Raw genomic sequence first — 20,372 nt, forward strand, 5'->3', positions numbered from 1 at the left:
GGAGTCCTTGAAAGAAGGAGTGGCTTATAAAACTAATTAAAAGGGGGGCTGGAGCTGTGGCGCAATGGGTTATAGCCCTGGCCTGGGGTGCTGGCATCCCATATGGGTGCCGGTTCTAGTCCTGGCTGCTTCTCTTCCAATACAGCTCTCTGCTGTGGCCTGGAAAAGCAGTGGAAGATGGCCCAAGTCCTTGGGCTCCTGCACCCACGTGGAAGAGCCAGAAGAAGCTCCTGGCTCAGCTCTGGCCGTTGTGGCCATCTGGGGGAGTGAACCAATGGATGGAGGACCTCTCTCTCTCTCTGCCTCTTTTCTCTCTGTGTAACTCTGACTTTTAAATAAATAAAATAAATCTTAAAAAAACTAATTAAAAGGAAGAGTAGTTAGAAACTTTTGCAACTTGAAGAGAGACATGGGCATCCAGATGAAGGATGCTCATAAGACACCAAATAGAGAAGATCAGAAGGAATCTCACCACAACACATTATAGTCAAAGTTTCAAAGGTCTGACACAACTTTTCCCCATTCAGTATGATGCTGGCTGTGGGTGTGTCATATATTGCCTTGACTGTGTTGAGGACTGTTCCTTCTATACCCAATTTGCTTAAGATTTTTATCATGAAAAGATGTTGTATTTTGTCAAATGTTTTCTCTGCATCTATTGAGACAATCATATTTGGAACCAGCCAAGGATAACCACTTTCACCATTGCTATTCAACATAGTCCTGGAAGTTTTAGCCAGAGCCATTAGGCAAGAAAAAGAAATCAAAGGAATATAGCTTGGAAAGAAGGAAGCCAAATTATCCCTGTTTGCAGATGACATGATTCTACATAAAGGGGAACTAAAAGACTCCAACAAGAGACTATTGGAACTCATAAGAGAGTTTGGTAAAGTTGCAGGATAGACAGTCAGCACATAAAAATCAGCAGCCTTTGTAAAAGCAGACAATGCTATGGCTGAGAAAGAACTTTTAAGATCAGTCCCATTCACAATAGCTACAAACATTTTTAAATACCTTGGAATACATTTAACCAAGGAGGTGAAAGATATCTACAATGCAAATTTAAAAACATTAAAGAAAGAAATAGAAGACACATACAAAAAATGGAAAAATCTTCCATGTTTCTGGATTGGAAGAATTGTTATAATCAAAATGTCCATACTACTGAAAGCAATTTAGAGATTCAACGTAATCTCAATCAAAGTACCAATGGAATTCTCCTCAGATCTAGAAAAATGATGCTAAAAAATTCATGTGGAAACACAAAAGACCCTGAATAGCTAAAGCAATCCTAAACAACAACAACAAAAAAGTTGGAGACATCACAATACCAGATTTTAAGACATACTGCAAGGCACTTATAATCAAAACAACATGATACTAACACAGAAATAGACATGTAGACCAATGCAACAGAATAGAAACTCCAGACATCAACCCATGCATCTGCAACCAACTACTTTTTGATAAAGGAGCTGAAATCAATCTCGAGAAAGAACAGTCTCTTCAACAAATGGTGCTGGGAAAATTGGATCTCCACTTGCAGCAGCATGAAGCAAGACCCCTACCTTAAACTTTATACAAAAATCATCTCAAAATAGATAAAAATCTATGACCTGATACCATCAAATTACTAGAGTAGAACATTGGGGAAACTCTGCAAGACATTGACATAGGCAAAGACTTTTTGGAAAAGACCCCAGAAGCACAGGCAATCAATAGCAAAATAGTCAAATGGGATTACATAAAGCTAAGAAGCTTCTGTACAGCAAAGGAAACACTCAACAAAGTGAAGAGGAAACTGATAGAATGGGAGAATATATTTGCAAAATATGCAACTGATAAAGGATTAATATGCAGAATCTATAAAGAGCTCAGGAAACTCAACAACAAAACAAGCAATCCAGTTAAGAAATGGGCAAAGGACAAACAAAACTCAAAAGTAATAGAAGAAAAGGAATAAAAATTAGAGAAGTAAAATAGAAATATAACAAAAAATAGAAAAGATTAATGAAATGAATAGTTGGTTCTCTGAAAAGATGAGTGGAATTGATAAACCATTAGCCAAATTATGAAAAAGAGAGAAAGGAATCAAATCAATAGAAAGAGAATTAAAAAAGAAATATTAAAATGAATACTGCAGAAATACCAAGAATTTTTTGGGAGCTATTTTTTAAAAAGAGATTTAATTTATTTGGAAGTCAGAGCTACAGAGTGACAAGGGAAGATAGAGAGAGAAATCTCCTATCTGCTGGTTCAATCCCACAGTGGCTGCAATCCTTACGTGATGAAAGGCTGCAGGAGAAGGGGTGGGGTCGAATAATGCTGCATGAAACTCTTTCATAAGAGCCTTAATCTCAGTTATGGGAGAGAAGGTTTTATGGTTTAATCACCTCTTAAATGCCCGATTTAAATATTTTTAACAGAGAGATAGAGAGAGAAAGAAAGAGAGGGAGAGAGATCTTTCATCCTCTGGTTCACTCCTCAAATACCTGAAATATATGAGCCAGGATGAACCTGCAACTCAATCTAGATCTCCCACATGGGTGGCAGGGACCCATGTACTTGAGGTATAACCTGATGTATCCCAGGGTGAACATAGAAGAAAGCTGGAGGCTGGCGCCACGGCTCAATAGGCTAATCCTCTGCCTGGGCGCCGGCACACCGGGTTCTAGTCCCGGTTGGGCGCCGGATTCTGTCCTGGTTGCCCCTCTTCCAGGCCAGCTCTCTGCTGTGGCCTGGGAGTGCAGTGGAGGATGGCCCAAGTGCTTGGGCCCTGCACCCCATGGGAGACCAGGAGAAGCACCTGGCTCCTGCCTTTGGATCAGCGCAGTGTGCCAGCCGCAGCATGCCGGCCGTGGCGGCCATTGGAGGGTGAACCAATGGCAAAAGGAAGACCTTTCTCTCTGTCTCTCTCTGTCTCTCTCTCTCACTGTCCACTCTGCCTATAAAAAAAAAAAAAAAAAAAAAAAAAGAAGAAGAAGAAGAAGAAAGCTGGAATCAGAAGTGGACTCAAACTCAGGCACTTCAATAGAAGATATGGGAATCCCAAGGTGGCCTCTTAACCACTGCACCAAACATCTTCCCTTCAACTCTTAACATTTTAATATTGGACTTTTGGAAGAGTCATAATCAAACATAGCAACCTCACATCTGTTAGAACATCTATTTCCAAAAAAATGAGAGACTGGGAGGGCATTTGGCACAGTGATTAAGATGCTGCTTGGGACTCCACATACCATATTGGAATGACTGGGTGTGAGTCCCAGCTGTGCTTCCAATTCCAGCTTCCTGTACATGTGTGCTCTGGGAGGCAGCGAGTAATAACTCAAGTGTTTGGGTCCTGAGATCATGACTTTGGTTTTACATGATGCCAACCGTTGTGGGCTTTTGAGGAGTGACTCAGTTGATTGATCTCTCTGTATCGCTCTCTTTTAAATAAAAAATATTTTCTTTTTAAAGATTAGAGATAAAATATGTTGCAGAAGATGTGAGGAAAGACAACACTGGAACACTCTTGTTGGGAATGTAAATTATAGTGTGGAAAACAGTGAATGTTTCTCAAAAACGTGAAAATAGTTGTAGGCATTTGGAGAGGAATCAGTAGATGGAAAATCCATCTCCATGTCTCTACCACTCCCCCGCCTTTCAAATAAATATAAAACTTTAAAAACAGAAAACATGGTGTATATTCAAAATATAATATTATTTAACTTTTAAAAAGAAGGAAATCCTATTGTTTGTAGCCACATGTATGAGCTCGGAGAACATGTGTTAAGTGAAATAAGCCAGCATAAAAATACAAATACCGCATGATCTCATCTTATAGTAGCAAGAGTAGAATTGTGGTTACCAGAGGCTGTGTGGATGTGGTGGGGATGATGATCAAAGGACTCAAAATTTTGGTCAGATAGGGAAAATAAGATAAGTGGATGTATTGTACAATATGGTGGCTGCACTGATCTGAAATCAGGAGCCAAGTGCTTCCTCCTGGTCTCCCATGCAGGTACAGGGCCCAAGCACTTGGGCCATCCTCCACTGCCTTCCCAGGCCACAGCAGAGAGCTGGACTGGAAGAGGAGCAACCAGGACAGAATCTGGTACCCCAACCAGGACTAGAACCCGGGGTATCGGCACTGCAGGCAGAGGATTAGCCAAGTGAGCCACAGTGCTGGGCAGCACATTCTTGAAAATTGCTAAGATAGTAGATTTTAAGTGTTCTCACCACAAAAATGTATATGAGGTAATCCACATTTTAATTAGTTTGATTTAGCCATTCCAAAGTATATATTTTTCAAAACAATATATTGTACATATTTGATCACCCATATTATTTGATCTGTCAATTAAAAATAAATTAATTTTTAAAATATATACCATAGAGTTCTGAAACTCAGTTCTCCAATAGCTTATTATATTTTTTAGTTCTAAGTTTTCCTCTAGGTTCTTCTTTGTATTTTCTATTTCTTTGCCAAAACTATCCATTTATTCATTGGTTTCAAGTGTATTTACAATTTCTTCTCTCTCTTTGGGAAAAATGTTTATTTATTTATTTATGTGAGAGGCAAATAAATCAGGGGTTGAATCTGGGAATGCAATCCAAGGCTCTCACTTGGTTGACAGTAACCAATTACTTGAGCTATCACCACTGTCTTCCAGGGTGTACATCAGCAGGAACCTGGAATCAGGATCTAGAGCTGGGGATCCATCCTAGATACTCCATCATGGGACTGAGTGATCTAACCAGTGTCTTTTAAGTGCTAGGCCAAAGGCCCACCCCTCCTGTGTGTTATCAATTTTTCATCACCATAGCAAAACATCCAAGGAAACTAACTTTGTACAGTGGGAAGGCTTATTGGGCTTACATTTCTGGAGGTTCAGACCCAAGATTGGTTTGTTCCATTGGTTTGTCCTCTGATAAGGGTGGCAAACACGATGGCAGGGTGCTTGTGGAAGAAGGACCCTACAGAGAGCCGAAAGCAGAAAGAGAGCAGGTGAGTCTGACTTAGGCTTTTCTAAACAATCCTCTCAGGAGGACTTCCTTCTGGGGGCAAGTCACCAACGGCCTAAAGTCTTTGCCCAAAAGCTATCTTCTAATCACCACAACTGGGTCAATTTTCTATCTCATTAGCGCCAGCAAGCTGTAGCTCTGGGGTTTAAACATTTGCATTGGTTTTGGAGCCATGTCAAGTTCAAACTAGCACTCAGGGACTCACCAGCGTCCAGCCCTCTGGTTCTGAGATCTCTAGCCATGCTGCCTTCTTTTCCCCATGTTTCAATGCCTTCTTATGGTTATTAATAAATTATGTTCAGAGATGTTTGTCTGACTTACCAGGAGCAATAGGAAGAAATGCATCTACTCCTTCCTGTCTAGAACTGAAAGCCTCAGTTTCATTTGCTAAGAATAATATCAAAACAACACAGTAGCTGGACTACTCTCTCTCTAAGGCCAATGTCTTGATCAATATAAGTTATTGATGTAAGATGATGAAGGTGGAGGAGTTGGGGAGAGAAAATTTGTCTATTTGTAGTGTGACTCAGTAGGAAAGCTGCCTTCATTTTTTCACGTAGCAGGGGTTTTGCTTAGAGTAAGTCAATAAATTAGCATTCACTTAGAACTGGCAAAACCTGACTATTAAACAGGGTCTGGATGGTCCTTGACCAGGCCCATGTTCTACATCTCTGCTGAGGGTTACATGATGAACGCATCCCTCGGGGTAACTGTAGTGCTTCCTTGTTAATTGGAAAGTGTCTTGTGTTTTCTCACGACCTCTCTGGAACCCAAATGACACCGCATTCATTTATGCTGTATCAGAGGACAGTTACCCTACTTCCTCCTGTCCCTACGGGTGCCTAGCAAAGCGCTTACGTGCTGTAGAGGCTCACACACCTCGAATAGCATTATTCTTCCTCCTGAGTCTGATGGCATCACCTACTGCTCCAACCAGATGTGCAAAGCAGGCACATCCAGTGCAGCCCGCCTTAAGCAATCTCCGAGTTCACTGAGGAGCCCCACAGTGGCTAGCAATCCCGCTGGGGGCTGCATACGGAAGTCTTTTCCCGGGATTTTTGCATTTGGGGACCACTTCAGGATTGAAAGCCACAGACCAGCGTCTTGAAGTCTTTGGTCGAGGCTGGCCACAAGCTGTCCTCCCCTGCTGACTCCCATTCATCCACTCACCCTTCCTCCAGGGAATATGCATGGGATGCTTTTAAGTGAGGATGAGTGAATGGAAGCATGGGCAGGAATACAGCAGGAGGCTTGAATTTGGAAGCCACAAAGACTGCTCGAGACTCAGAGATTCCCATGAATTGCAATTTTATTGACTGCTGAGGCACTGAGGTCGGGAGGTAGTTGTACAGAAACCAAGGAGGAAAACCGCAGAACAAGATGCAGCCTGAGCTTTCAGCGGCTTCTTCCAGGTGAGTCGGACTTCAAGGAGTTGGAAACTTTGTGCAATATCATGAGAGCGCTAAGCCCACGGGCGCCCACGGAGAACACCGGCAGCTCCTCCGTCTCCGTGGTAACCCGGGGGCCTTATTTGCATGGCCAGGTAGGCGCCTGCTTCTGCTGGGTCTGGTGGCACACCGGGACGCCCTTGCCGCCCCCGGAGGAACCGCCCCCGCAGCCGGAGCTGCCCCCGGAGGAGCCGCCCCCGGAGGAGCCGCCCCCGCAGCCGGAGCTGCCCCCGGAGGAGCCGCCCCCGCAGCCGGAGCTGCCCCGGGAGGAGCCACAGCCGCCGCCGCCCCCACCGCTGGAGAAACAGCAGCCGCCGCCGCCGCCGCCGCCGCCGCTGCTGCCCCCGGACGAGCCGCCGCAGCCGGACGACTCCCCGCCGTAGCTCTGCTGGGGCGCGCACGAGCTCTGGGTGGAATGCTGCGAGAAGTAGCCCGAGCCGCCGCCGCCGCCGGAGGAGCCGCCGCCGCCGCCGCAGCTGGAACCGCCGCCGCTGGAGCCACCGCCACAGCTGGAGCCGCCGCTAGAGCCGCCGCCGTAGCTTTGGCACTGGTACAGCTGGCCGCCGCCGCCACCGCCCGAGGAGCCGCCGCCGCAGCTGGAGCCGCCGCCGCTAGAGCCGCCGCCGTAGCTGGAGCCGCCGCCGCTAGAGCCACCGCCGCAGCTGGAGCCGCCGCCGCTAGAGCCGCCGCCGCAGCTGGAGCCGCCGCCGCTAGAGCCGCCGCCGTAGCTGTGGCACTGGTACAGCTGGCCGCCGCCGCTGGAGCCGCCCCCGCTAGAGCCACCGCCGCAGCTGGAGCCGCCGCCGCTAGAGCCGCCGCCGTAACTGTGGCAGTGGTACAGCTGGCCGCCGCCGCCGCCTCCCGAAGAGCCACCGCCGCAGCTGGAGCCGCCGCCGCCCCCGGAGGAGCCGCCGCCGCTGGAGCCGCCGCCGCCACAGCTGGAGTAGCAGCCGCCGCCCCCGGAAGAGCCGCCGCCGCCGCCGGAGTACTTGACGCCGCCACCAGAGCCTCCGCCGCAGCTTCCGGAGCTGCCACCGCCGGAGTGGCCGCCGCAGCAAATGTGGCTGTGGCTGTGGCCGCCGCCGCCGCCGCCGCCGCCGCCGGAGTGGCCGCCGCAGCAAATGTGGCTGTGGCTGTGGCCGCCGCCGCCGCCGCCACCGCCTCCGGAGTGCTTGACACCGCCGCCGCCGCTGCTGCCGCCGTAGCTGGAGCCGCCGCCTCCACCGCCGCCGCCGCCGCAGCTGGAGCCGCCACCGCCGCTATAGAAGCCGCAGCCACCGCCGCCGCCGCCGCCACCGCCGCCGCCGCCGGAGGTCTTCCCGCAGCTCACGGGCGGATAGGGAGTGGGCTGCTTTTTCTGATGAGACATCTTGTTGAACAGGAAGGGGACCCTGGAAGAAGAGCAAAGAGCATCCCTGGACCAGCTGCAGGAGGATGCTGCTTCCATGGCAACAGCCGCGCGCTCCTGGTAGCCTGTCTGGACCAGGCCCGAGCTCTGCTCAGATAGTACTAGGTCAGCCTGGACCCCTGCATGGCCGCTTTTGGAAAAGAACCAACACCCGCTCCCAAGCCCCAAATCCTTCACTAAGCTTTAAACAGGCTAACCAATGGTGCTTATCCTCTCTTCCAGCTCTGCCACTGACCTGCCCTGTGATTTGGGGGCTAGATCGACACCCACACTCCCATCTCTTTCTCATCGCTTGTAAAGTACAAAGTTTTGAACTCATCATCGCTCAGGTCCTTTCCAGTTCCAACACTGATTCCCTGAGTGCAACTAGAAAATTACCACGAATCTCTGCCCAGGAGGGGTTATTTCACTTCTTCCCAGCACAGCAGAGGGAGGCTTGTGGGAACGCCAGAAGGCTGTTGGAATTCTTTCTGTGCGAAAGCTCTTAGCTCAAACCTTTGGTCTGTTCCGCTGAGGAGACTGTGAACCAAGGGCTACTTTATTAGAACAGGCAGGCCCGGGAAGCAGGGGTAGGGTCCTGATGGTTCCTTGGACCAGTCTCTGATATCAACTATCTCTTATGATTTGCTTAAGCCCGAGCTTGGTAGAGGGGACGGTAGCTATTAAGAAGGCAGATCCCAGCATCTTGCACGTCCCTTTTAGAACACCAGCCTTTGTAAAACAGGAACTGGGTTTCTGTGGCCCCTGAAGTCTCTCCCATCTGCAACCTTCTCTGAACCATCTCCCTGTTCCCTGAGAATGGGCTCAGCCTCTCCCCGTAACAGGCTCATGAGGGACATTCAGCTCTTGCAAAGGCTGCCTTGTATCGCATCTGCAGAATCCCCCTGCCCAGCTCCACGCCTACTCCTGCAGAGGTGGCAGAGAGGCAGGAGATGGTCTGGGCTTTGTGGAGTTTCCATTCTCACCAGAAGACCAGAATCACCACGCATGCATGGCAGCAGGCCAGCCACCCCTCAGCCCTCTCCTGAATCCATCTCAACATGAGTGCATTTGGGAAGGCAGAGGTCCCGTGGCTCCTGAAGGGGATGGAGGCCTTGGTCCGCTCACGTGGGCTGGCCCAGGCAAGCTCAGTGGGGGAGATGAGAGAGCCAGAGGGAGCCACACTTACCCGAAGCACCAGGAAGAATGAGTGAGGAGAGATGCTGGTGTTGTGAGGAGCCCTGCACTGCTGAGGTTTTATACTCTTCTCCAGAGCTGACTCATCTATTGATCTGGGCCGACTTCGTGTTTGGCCTCGGTGACATGCCCCACCTCCCTGTGATTGCAGCCATGGGGAGGCCCATGCATGGAGATCTTCGCATTCTTGAGATGGACTGCCCCTGTGACTGGACGACTGCTGATGCAACTGCATGGCCGCTTGTCAGTGGAACAGCCCTCCGGAGTGGAGGGCAGACATTGCTTCCAAAACCTGCGGCGTGCGGCGCATGCCATGACCAGAGGGTTGCACTTGAGGAACGGGTTCCAGACTCCTGAGACAACCTAACCAAGGGTCAAACTGGAGGGCTCAGTCTCCACATTTCAAATTCCTTTCAAATTCTGCTGTCTGACCCATTGCTTTGGGAACCCTCAGAACGTCAGAATCCGGCCTTCTTTTACTGCGATTTCTCTCCTAGGCTTTTGTATGGACTTTGCGGGAGTGTTTTCGTCCTGCCTGCTGGGTTGTGAGGGTGCAGGAGGTCCCAGCTCCCAGTTCCAGATTGCACATCATGGACAACACTGTAACTAAGGGGACTTTGATGGCCACTTCAGTGTGTTCCTGGGGATAGGAGGTGTCTGGGAAAGCTGGTGGTCAGCACCGGCTTTCCTTGCAGAACAGACTAAAGAGGTGGACACTTTGGTTCCCTCCACCACCGCCCTTTGGTTCTGTTGTCCTTTGGTGTTGTATGGCAACGCTGACCTCAGCCTGAGGGGGCAGCCGAGGAATGGAATGGTAGCTGGGTTTGGACACTCCCTCTGCTTCTTGCTTACTGTGTCACCTGGGGCCAAGTCATAGCACTTCATGCAAAGCCTGCATGTCAGAGGCACACAGGAAGCATCTTCTGACTGGTGAACGATCAAGCTTTCTGATCTCAGCTACCTTGCCCATACATAGGAGTGGTAGTACTGTTTCATGGGTATGTGAAGAGGAAATATTTACACAAAGTATATGAGGTGCTGCTGTCCTTTTTGTTTTCTCATATAACAGCACACCCTTATTTTTGGACTGGCATGCCCTTGACTACCAAGGCCAGAGGAGTCCAAGGTTGGCTTGAGACGAGCTGCACTCTTCCAGTGGAGTAACTCACAACTCACTGGGGCTGGCGTTGGACCTAGCAGCGAAGATGCTGCTTGGGATGCCTGTGTTCCTGTTGGAGTGTCTGGGTTTCAGTCTTGGCTCTGCTTCCCATTCGAGCTCCTGATAATGTGCACACTAGCAGGCAGTAGGTGTTGATGCAAGTGGTCCCTTACCACCCACGTGGGAGACCCAGATTGAGTTCTGGGCTCCTGGCTTTGGCTTGGCCAAGCCTCGACTGTGCGGACATTTGGGGATTGAACCAGTGAATGGGCGATTTCCCTCTCTTTCTTTCTCAAAGAAAACCAGATTTTTTTTTTTTAGACTTCTAAGATAAACAGTTTTAATGTCAGGTCATAATAGTCAAAACCGAAGAGGAAGAAATAACTTACAAGAGATGTCTAGAAATGTGACAAAGAAAATCACCAATTAAGTAGATACTACTAAAAGGAGAAACTGTATTAAAAATAGATTTCAAAGTGAAACGTTGACTTATTACAAATATATATGTATATATATACACTTTAAATAAACTTATTTCTTTAGCATAGTGACCACATCCATAGTTCTATGTCTCTGTACTTTCATAACATTGCTCAATTTTGAGAAATTCATAGAAATAATTTCCTTCTAATCTCAGCCAAAGTAGTCTCACACAAAATTATCTGCTGCAAGCCTTCTGTAATGTTCTTATATTCCCTAAGTTATTTGTTCTGTTTTGTTCCTCTCTCTCCTTACCAAACACCAGTTTTATTTCATGTCAGGACAAATATCACTTGCTTTCTTTGTTATTCAAAATACATCTTGTGTGCTAAGACACATTCTCATTCTCTTGTTTATAGTTTCCTTAACATTTCTCTCTCCCCTCTCTATTGGTTCCTTAATTTGCATTTTGAAATAATCCTAAAATCTTCTAAAATAAGAACAAAGCATTTTAATAAAAAGCATATAGAATTTTAAATTATTTTAAGGTAGTCTAAAATGGTTTGTCTTATATCAATAATTTATGTAAACAAAAAAGTCCATTGTCTTTTACAGTTTTTCAAAAGCAAGCAGTACAAACGTTTGAAAACATTTCTTCTGTGTTTACCAGTTTATTGTTAACAATTACAGAATTTTTAAGAAACTAAAATATTAGTCTAGTATGGTTATAATCTTGAACATGTCTTGTCAAAGAACAACCCCAGAAGTTCAATTTTACTTCAAACAGGAATTAATGAACATTGCATTATACCACTAACTTGCATCACTTGTTCTTAGGTCAAAATTGCACTTTTATGAATTTGAGTAGCCAAAAAAAAAAAAAAAAGTATAACTTTTGTTTGACCAGCAAATCCAGGCACAAAATATGTCGATGACCCTGAAAGTATTTTTAATTTGTATCTATCAACAAAGTTAAAACAACCTATCATATATTTACTTAGGTCACATGAATGATACTTTTTTTAAAAAAGAAAAATACAGCCCTATTGACCTTGGACCAACACCTCTCCCCATCATCTCTGAGTATTAAGAATAGTGTACCCCCCCCACTTCTTTCATCATTGGAACTCAGTTGCTATTGTTTCTGATAGCATGTTTGAATTCTGTTCCACCCATCTATGCCCAATAGAAAATTGACTGCTAATTATGGTGGCGTTTTAATGATCCCAATGATCCTGATTAGACTGTGGCCTTCAGAAACTGGTGGCACTAGTTTCAGTTTGGACATCGTTAACCCTTAGAGAGACACCCACATGGGAGAAGCCAGGATCTGTTGAAAAAGGAAGTTTTCTCACCTTGAAGCTGAGGGATCATGTGATTGCTTTGGGTATGCAAAAGAACCTTTTATTTAGTCAGACCACATCAGAGAAAGAGAGCAGGTGTGAACCATACCTCCTAGCACCGGGACCCATGATGGTTTGTAACTGTAGGTTCACCAGTCCTTAGGAAAAGTGTAACCAAAGGGTGTCAGCAGCGTGTTCTTGGGAAGGGGAGTCTTTAATCCTGAAACCATGGCTTTCCTACCCTTTTCATGTTCTAAAATGTAATTTCTTTGAAAGATGATGATGCAGGACTATAATTGTTCCTTTCATGTGTTTAAGTGATAAAATGAAAATTTGGCAATTATATAAAGGTACCACATTTTGGGGGGAGGATATTTCTTCTTTATAAAATTCTAAAATTTGGGAACCTCAAGTGCAATTGACTTCAAATAGCTAATAATCTTCTGATTTTGAGGGTTCATGTTCTAAGAATAATATAGAATTTCTTTTTTCTTTTCTCTCCCTCCCTCCCTCCTTTCCTCCCATGAAGTCTAGCCCCCTAATTCTTTATTCATGAATCCAGCCCAATACAAGTGTACAGGGCAGTGTGCTGAGCTCAGAGCAGCCTTGGCAGACTTTGCACAGCTGTGCATAATTCTCCTTGGTGGAGTCAGGAATGGGGCATGGTGCTGCTCCATGTCTCCTCTGCCACCCCATATAGCATCTGATAAGGAAAAAAATTCTCCCTGGCCCATCACTTTGCTAACACGTAGAAGCAGCTGCTGTGACATGATATGACAACAGTGCCGGATCCTGTGCTCTCAGCCCTGAGTTAACCTTGCCTGAGGAGTGATGGCATGAGCTCAGTTTTCTCTCTTTAGACAAGAAGCAATTCTAAGGGGGATATCTGTATGGACAGCAATTGATTATTGTTTTCTTTATGTCAGGGAGGAGATGATGGGTGTTTGAAGGATTATGACACATACTTGTTTGGAGTTGTGTAAGACTTGACATGTCAGATGTTAAAGATTTATAGCCTTTAGATGCGTAACCCTGAAATGTGTTCTTGCTACTATAGCTGATTTCTGCAATGTGACAGATTAGGATATGGTTCCTGTCTATACTTGTATCCATAGAAGGAACAAGTCCTTAAAACAAATGCTTCCCAGTGCCCTGTATGGTTTTGGGCATTAATAGGAGTTTGGTGAATTCCAGTGGAATCAAAGGGAACTCTTGGGACCTACTGACTAACAGCAGTTGAGAGCTGATTCCTTTGGATGTCTAGGAGTGGCGGGTTTCACTTTGAAAGTTCAGTTTAGAGCCAGCCGCTCTGTGCAGTGAACAGTCACAGTGCTGGGAACCCAGGGCCAGCTGTAGAGGTGACATTTGACTACTGGAAGTTCATCCTGCTCTGCCCTGGCTGTGCTCTATGTATTTGATAGGATGATATAGGATCTGTAAGCATATTTGTGTACATATATACATATGTGCTTTTGGTGCTTGTGTGTGTGTGTATGTTGTGTGTTAGAGAGAGAGAGAGAGCGCGCGCACGAAAGGTCCTCCATCCACTGGTTCATTCCCCAGATGACCATAGTGGCCAGGGCTGGACCAGACCAGAGCCAGGAGCCAGGAGCTTCATCTGGGTCTTCCACACGGGTGCAGGGGCCTAAGTACTTGGGCCATCTTCTGCTGATTTCCCAGGCACATTAGCAGGGAGCTGAATTGGAGCTGGAACAGCTGTTACTCGAACCAGTGCCCACAAGGGATGGCAGCACTGCAGATGGCAGCTTTACCAGCTGTGTCACAATGTCGGTTCTAGAGCGATCCTTTGAATGATGTGATAACCTGGGTTTTGAGGCTACCTCAGGGCTTACCCACAGTCACAGATAAGTCCTTTGGAGAAAACTCATCTTCTGATCCATAAATCACAAGAAAATGGCAACTCATTCTTCCAACTCCACAGCTTCTCTCATTTCTACCAGGGGCTCACATCTTCCTAACACAAGCGTTTTCTGAGCAGGAGGGGCAGAGGTGGAGAGGGTGGAGCAAGATACCCAGCAGTGTCACCAGCAGCTCCACTGCGCTGGAGGGGACTTTGCCGGGAGGAGCTGGGGAACCACTCCGAGAAGGAGGTTCCCTGAGGGAGGCACTGACCCGTCTGCCTGGGCTGCAGTCTGAGGGGAGACCACAGCACTTGCATTCAGGGAGTCCCCGTCTGATAGATGCCTGCTCATCACCTTTAGATGCCCAGAGCGCCACACGCGTGCTGTCGTGACTGAGGGCTGGCTTCTGATGGAACTGAGTTGAAAAGGTCAGCAGGTGATTTGTGAAGAGCAAAATGGACACAGGGAGCTTTGGCAGAGCAGGAGCAGAGCCTGGGAGCCCTTTGCACTGTTGACAGGAGATGGGAAGAGTTTTCTACAGCAAATGTCTCAGTGCCCAGGGCAACCCCTCAGGTTGCCATTTCTCTCCTCCATCCAGCCTTCCTGAACCTGCAGCGGCTCAAGGGTGTGGTTGTTCCTGGGTGTTGAGTGGGGAATACAACCGACTTAGTGGTTTGGGAGAAGGACAGCTCTGCGGTGGCTCATAGCTGCTGGAACTCCCCCACCAGGCAGCCTCTCTGGATTCATCCAACCCACTGATGCTATCTGCCTCATCACTTTCCCTTTCCAAGGCTTTAGGGAACGGTTGTACCAGGTACAGCCTGTGAATGACACATCCACTTGACCTGTCTCCCTTCTCAGGCGGTAACTGTCCTGAAGGCAGACTTTCTGCACTGTGCTTCTTAAGATTGAAGTCCTGGGACTTTATCAGGAAGTATTGATTCTTTTTTTTTTTTTTAAAGATTTATTTATTTATTTGAAAGTCAGAGTTAAACACAGAGAGAAGGAGAGGCAGGGAGAGAGAGGTCTTCCATCCGCTGGTTCACTTCTCAAATGGCTGCAACAGCCAGAGCTGGGCCAATCTGAAGCCAAGAGCCAGGAGCTTCCTTCGGGTCACCCATGTGGGTGCAGGGGCCCAAGGACTTGGGCCATCCTGTACTGCTTTCCCAGGCCATAGCAGAGAGCTGGATAGGAAGTGGAGCAGCCGGGACTTGAACCGGTGCCCATATGGGATGCCAGCACTGCAGGCGGCGGTTTTACCTGCTGTGCCACAGTGCCAGCCCCCAGGAAGTATTGACTCTTAAACCAGCCCTCTTTTGGGTGCTCCTGGAACTCATCATCCCACAGAGGCTGGGGACCACAGATGAACTGTCCCAGCGTTCCTGTGCTTGCTTGGGCTGGGGCATTTCTGGTGAGGGCAGATTCTGGTTCATGGACTGCTGTGTCTATACTGAGTCCTCACAGGAGACCTGAGGCTCAGGGACCTGCTGCCCTCATTCACTGCCAAGAGGTGGCTTGTGCAGATTCATGGAGTCCCCAGATTCCTACAGCTGTCAGCGGCGAGGCCGGGAATCAGCTCAGTTCTTTTGACTCTAAGCCTTGTGTTCTTTCTCCTTTGGCTCAGGAAGCACTGAACAAAGGAATGACTCCACAGCCAGGCTCAAGTTCATGTCCTCTGGGAGGCAGGGAGCAGAGGATGCTTTCATAAGGGCGCTCAGTTCCTCAGGGACAAGTGTATGCACTGAGCGACTGTGGGTGCTGGAAGGACACCGGAGGTCTGCGAGCCAGCCCCGTCCTTTGTAGAGGCAGGGCAAGAATCCCAGGCCCAGAGAGGCTCACCCACTTCCCAAGACCACACAGCAGGGCCAGGAACCAGAGTCTGGATGCCCAGGTCAGCACTCCTTCTGCTTTAGATTTGGGGTGCGATTTTCTGCTTTCTTTTGACCAGCTTACCTCTAGGTGCTAGCAGTAAAGGGAGGAAGAGTTAAGATGACAGTAGAAGGGCTTTGTAGCCAAGCGGATGAACCTGCTGGGCCTGGGGGCAAATTGCTGTTATCAAAGGGGAGCAGAGGAGCAGCCGCTATGCAGCCCGAGGGCACAGGGCCCACTCGCTGAGCTCAGATATAAACCTCACACGCAGGGAGGAGCAGGCAGCGGCACCTGTGGGTCCCAGTCCTGCTCTGACCTAGAACTGTGGCCTGTGGCCTTGCAATTCTCCACGCATCATGCAGTGGATGGCCTTGGGATGTTGGCTCCTTAACCAGCCTGCTCACTGGTAGCCCTTGGGTGGATTGTCCCAAGTCAGAAAAATCTGAAACCAATATGAAAGAAAGAGAAAAGCACAACAACCCGTAGCATTTTAGATTCTTTTTGGCCTAAAAGCTTTTTTTTAATTTTTATTTTTTAATTAATTATTTTTTCAAGATTTATTTATTTATTTGAAAGTCAGAGTTACACACAGAGAGAAGGAGAGGCAGAGAGAGAGAGAGAGAGAGAGAGCGCGAGCGGTTTTCCATCCGCTGGTTCACTCTCCAATTGGCCGCAACGGGTGAGCTGTGCTGATCCAAAGCCAGGAGCCAAGAGCTTCTTCCAGTTCTCCCACACGGGTGCAGGGGCCCAAGGACTTGGGCCATCTTCTACTGCTATCCCAGGCCATAGCAGAGAGCTGGATCAGAAGTGGAGCAGGGCCGGCGCCGCGGCTCACTAGGCTAATCCTCTACCTTGCGGCGCTGGCACACTGGGTTCTAGTCCTGGTCGGGGCGCCGGATTCTGTCCCGGTTGCCCCTCTTCCAGGCCAGCTCCAGGCCAGCTCTCTGCTGTGGCCAGGGAGTGCAGTGGAGGATGGCTCAAGTACTTGGGCCCTGCACCCCATGGGAGACCAGGATAAGTACCTGGCTCCTGCCATCGGTTCAGCGCGGTGCGCTGGCCGCAGTGTGCCAGCCGCGGCAGCCATTGGAGGGTGAACCAACATCAAAGGAAGACCTTTCTCTCTGTCTCTCACTGTCCACTCTGCCTGTCAAAAAAAAAAAAAAAAAAAAAAAAAAAAGGCGGAGCAGCTGGGTCTGGAACTGGTGCCCACATGGGTTGCTGGTACTGCAGGTGGTGGCTTAACCCACTATGCCATAGCACTGGCCCCTGGCCTGAAAGTTTTAACCCATGCCTTCTGGCCACGTGCAACCTTAGACGAGCCGCACACACCTTGCCTTTACTGGGAGCATCGCGAAGCAAGGCAGTGTAACTGATCTTTCCATTTTGGTTTCAAATCCGATTTGGATTCTTAAGTGGCACTTTCTGGAATTCCCTGAGATTGCAGCAGGCTGGGTGTGGCTTCTGTCTTCCCCACAGATTGTTGGTAGGATGTGTAGGATCCAGAATCTGGATGCGGTCTGTCTGGACCAGTAAACCTTGTTCCTCAGACTTGCTGCTTCTCTTTAATTGCCGCTCAGGTTTCAAACTATTTCAATAGCCGAACCTGTTGAAATCAGGTGGATGACTTGGGGTGTACATTCCCACTGCTTAAACAAGTGAGAAGGGGGTCCGGCACTGAGGCGTAGTAGGCTAAGCCTCTACCTGTGGCACCGGCATCCCATGTGGGCGCTGATTTGAGTCCCAGCTGCTTCTCTTGTGATCCAGCTTTCTGCTATGGCCTGGGAAAGCAATAGAAGATGACCCAAGTCCTTGGGTCCCTGTACCCACATGGGACACCTGGAGGAAGCTCCTGGCTCCCGGCTTCTGGTCGGCCCAGCTCTAGCCATTGCAGCCATTTGGGAAGTGAACCTCTGGATGGAAGATCTCTCTGCCTCTGCCTCTCTCTGTGACTCTACCTCTTAAATAAATAAACGTGAGAATGGCCATGATTTGGTTGATGGGTCTATAGAGAATTCTTTGTTTACACCCATGGGCTCAGAATCCTGAAGTGGGGGACTGTGGAGCCATGATTCACATGTGGCGCAGGCTCACAGGGGCCTCCCTTCTGGGCTGGGAGCATAGTCTGGGAAAGACGGTTCCCCTCCAATCTCCACATCCCCGTCTACCTCAGGGCTGGCCCTCAGAGGGAGTTTTTGATAAATATTTGTTGATCAGCCAAGGAGAGGAAGACATTTTAGTCTCTCAATGCAGGGTGGAAAGAATCAGACTTAGTTTTTCATGAACTGTGCCTTAACATAAATTGGCCAGGGCAAACTGCTGTCCCCTGCCACCTCCCACCTTTGATTCATGGTGCCTGACTCACCCATCGTCTCCCGCTTCTTGTATGTTGGACATCTCTTTAATTCTGTCTTCTCAGAGACCCTGGCAGCCACCTGTGCCCACTGGTCAGTTTTTAGGGCTGGGCCTGAAGCAGACCTGGGAGTTGCTGTGAGGTTTGTTAGTCTCTGGTCTGTTCTGAAACGCAGGTGTGACAGTCTTTCCTCTGCTGAGGTCTTGGGTTATTGGGATGGCAGGGACAGTGGTCTCAGCCTGGCCTCACAGCCAGTAACCTGTGAGTTAGGCCAGGTACCGTGTCCGACCTTGGATTCTCTGTCTATGAAGTCAATCTAGCAGGTTGGTGTCGTGGTGTGGTGGGTAAAACTGCTGCCTGTGATGCCTGCATTCCATATGAGTGTCGGTTTGAGTTTTGGCTGTTCCACTTAGGATCCAGCTCCCTGCTAATGGCCCGGGAAAGCAGCAGAAGATGGTCCAAGTGCTTGGGTCCCTGCCACCCATGTGGGAGATTCAGATGGAGTTCCAGGTTCCTGGTTTCAGCCTGACCCAGCCCTGGCCATTGAGACTATTTGGGGAGTGAACCAACAGGTGGAAGATCTCTCTCTCTCTCTCTCTCTCTCTCTCTCTGTAACCCTCCCACCCCTCTCTCTGTAACACTGCCTTTCAAATGAATAAAAAAAAAAAGCTAATCTAATTCTTTCTATTTGTACCTCCTTTTGGTAGCCCCTGCCCATGGCTCCTCTCTGGACAGAGAGGAAGGGAGAGATGGGAATGTTTAAGGCAGTGGCAGGGAAGAAACTGGGTGGGACGATGAGTATCACAGGTGCATAGGCCCTGGCATGGAAACCCCGTGCTTCCCTGGTTGCCAGCCTCGGGCTAGATTGGAGGGAATTTAGGGAGCTTTTCTCCCAGAGAGCGTTTCCCCGGCAGAGGCGTGTGCGGAGGAGGAGGGTGGGTTCGGAGGAGGACTGTGTGAGGAAAGCCTGCCCGTGTAATAACAACCTCTGCAGAACGTCGCTACCCAGGGTGGGTATAATTGCCCAGGATTAAGAAAGGCATGTGGGCAGCCTGCGTTGCTTTAAATCCTGCAATCCACATGCATCACTTTGGATCCCAGAGGAATAATTAATTTGTGGGATGTGTGCACTTAGGAGGATCCTTGAAAAAGTTTGGGGGAACAACAGAATTAAAAGATGTTTGCTTTTGGTGGTAAAATTTTGTGAAATACACACATGGGGTTTTCAGAACACTCCTTTCCCATGAGTGTCTTACAGGGCCCTTGGCTAGCTATGTGCATGTGTGTGCTCCCTCAGCGACTCGCTGGCGTTGGCACTGGTCCCCTTGTCCTCTAGTAAGTCATTGTGCTGTAGACAAGGGGGAGAGAAGCAAAGGAAAAAAAGACTCCTCGAATTCAGTATCCAGAAAGAAGTGGAATTCAGTTCCTGCTGACTTTTTCCCTTCTCATTTACTCTTCCCTTTTACGTGCACTCTCAGGTTCGGGTGCTGGCTCCTGTGCGACTGCTCTCATGCACAGATCCCCACGCCGCTCCTCGGTCTTGATGGCTGTGTCCCATTGCCTGCCGCTATTCTTACCACTTAGCCCTTCCACATGTCCTGAACCCTCGGGACTCCACTGAGTGCCTGTTGGCTGTGGTCCTGTTCTGCTGCTGTCGGCAGGGACTTTGTCTTCCTTCATATACAGTGTTGACCATGTGGCAGGGGAGGAGGAAGTCTTGCTGTGTGTGGGCAGCTCTCTTGCCCCTAAACCCTTTTGGGCTTCTCTGAATCTCTTGTGCCTCAGTTCCCCTAGACTCTAGCTCTGCAGAATAATTGCTTTCTTCCAAAATGCTGTTGTCATCTCAGCACCTGGAACACTGTCTTCGCTTCATAGGCATCTGGCCCTGGGACTATGTCACCCGTCACAGTGTATGAGTGAGAGGGTGTGAGGAAGGGGAAGAGAGGTGCCCAGTTAGAACAATTGCAAATGGAATCGCTTAGAGTGCTTGAGCACAATGCTAGCTGAGTGCTAACGGCTGCGATGATGCAGGGAAAAAGAGTAACTGAAAAATCCTTATTGAAAGAGGTGAGTTTTCAGTTAGAATTGGAAAACAGTGAAATCTCACATTACTTCCACATGTGTGTGTGGACATGTGTGTTTTTATATGTGGGTTGTGTACCATAGATCTAGGTGTGTACTTAGATCTAGGTGTATGTCTGTGGGCCCTGATGTCTGATGTGTGTACATGTGCATGTCTATGTGTGTAATATGTGCACACATGTGGGTGCACATCTCTGTGTTATATGCATACATATACCTATGTGTGTAATGTTTGCACATAAAGG

General features: G+C 48.4%; 1 protein-coding gene across 1 annotated transcript; it reads right to left on the minus strand.

Moving 5' to 3' along the window:
- Positions 1-6,307: 6,307 nt before the first annotated feature.
- On the minus strand, positions 6,308-11,192 carry LORICRIN (loricrin cornified envelope precursor protein). Its single transcript, XM_002715344.6, has 2 exons — positions 9,035-11,192; positions 6,308-7,849 (listed from the first exon to the last, which is right to left on the minus strand). Exon 2 carries the CDS (start codon positions 7,825-7,827, stop codon positions 6,538-6,540), a length of 1,290 nt encoding a protein of 429 aa, XP_002715390.4. The 5' UTR covers positions 7,828-7,849; positions 9,035-11,192; the 3' UTR covers positions 6,308-6,537.
- Between the last annotated feature and the right edge of the window lie 9,180 nt (positions 11,193-20,372).

Source organism: Oryctolagus cuniculus, chromosome 7 (genome assembly GCF_051225735.1).
Source record: "Oryctolagus cuniculus isolate XC-2025 breed Fujian yellow rabbit chromosome 7, ASM5122573v1, whole genome shotgun sequence".
In the NCBI taxonomy this organism is placed as follows: domain Eukaryota; kingdom Metazoa; phylum Chordata; class Mammalia; order Lagomorpha; family Leporidae; genus Oryctolagus; species Oryctolagus cuniculus.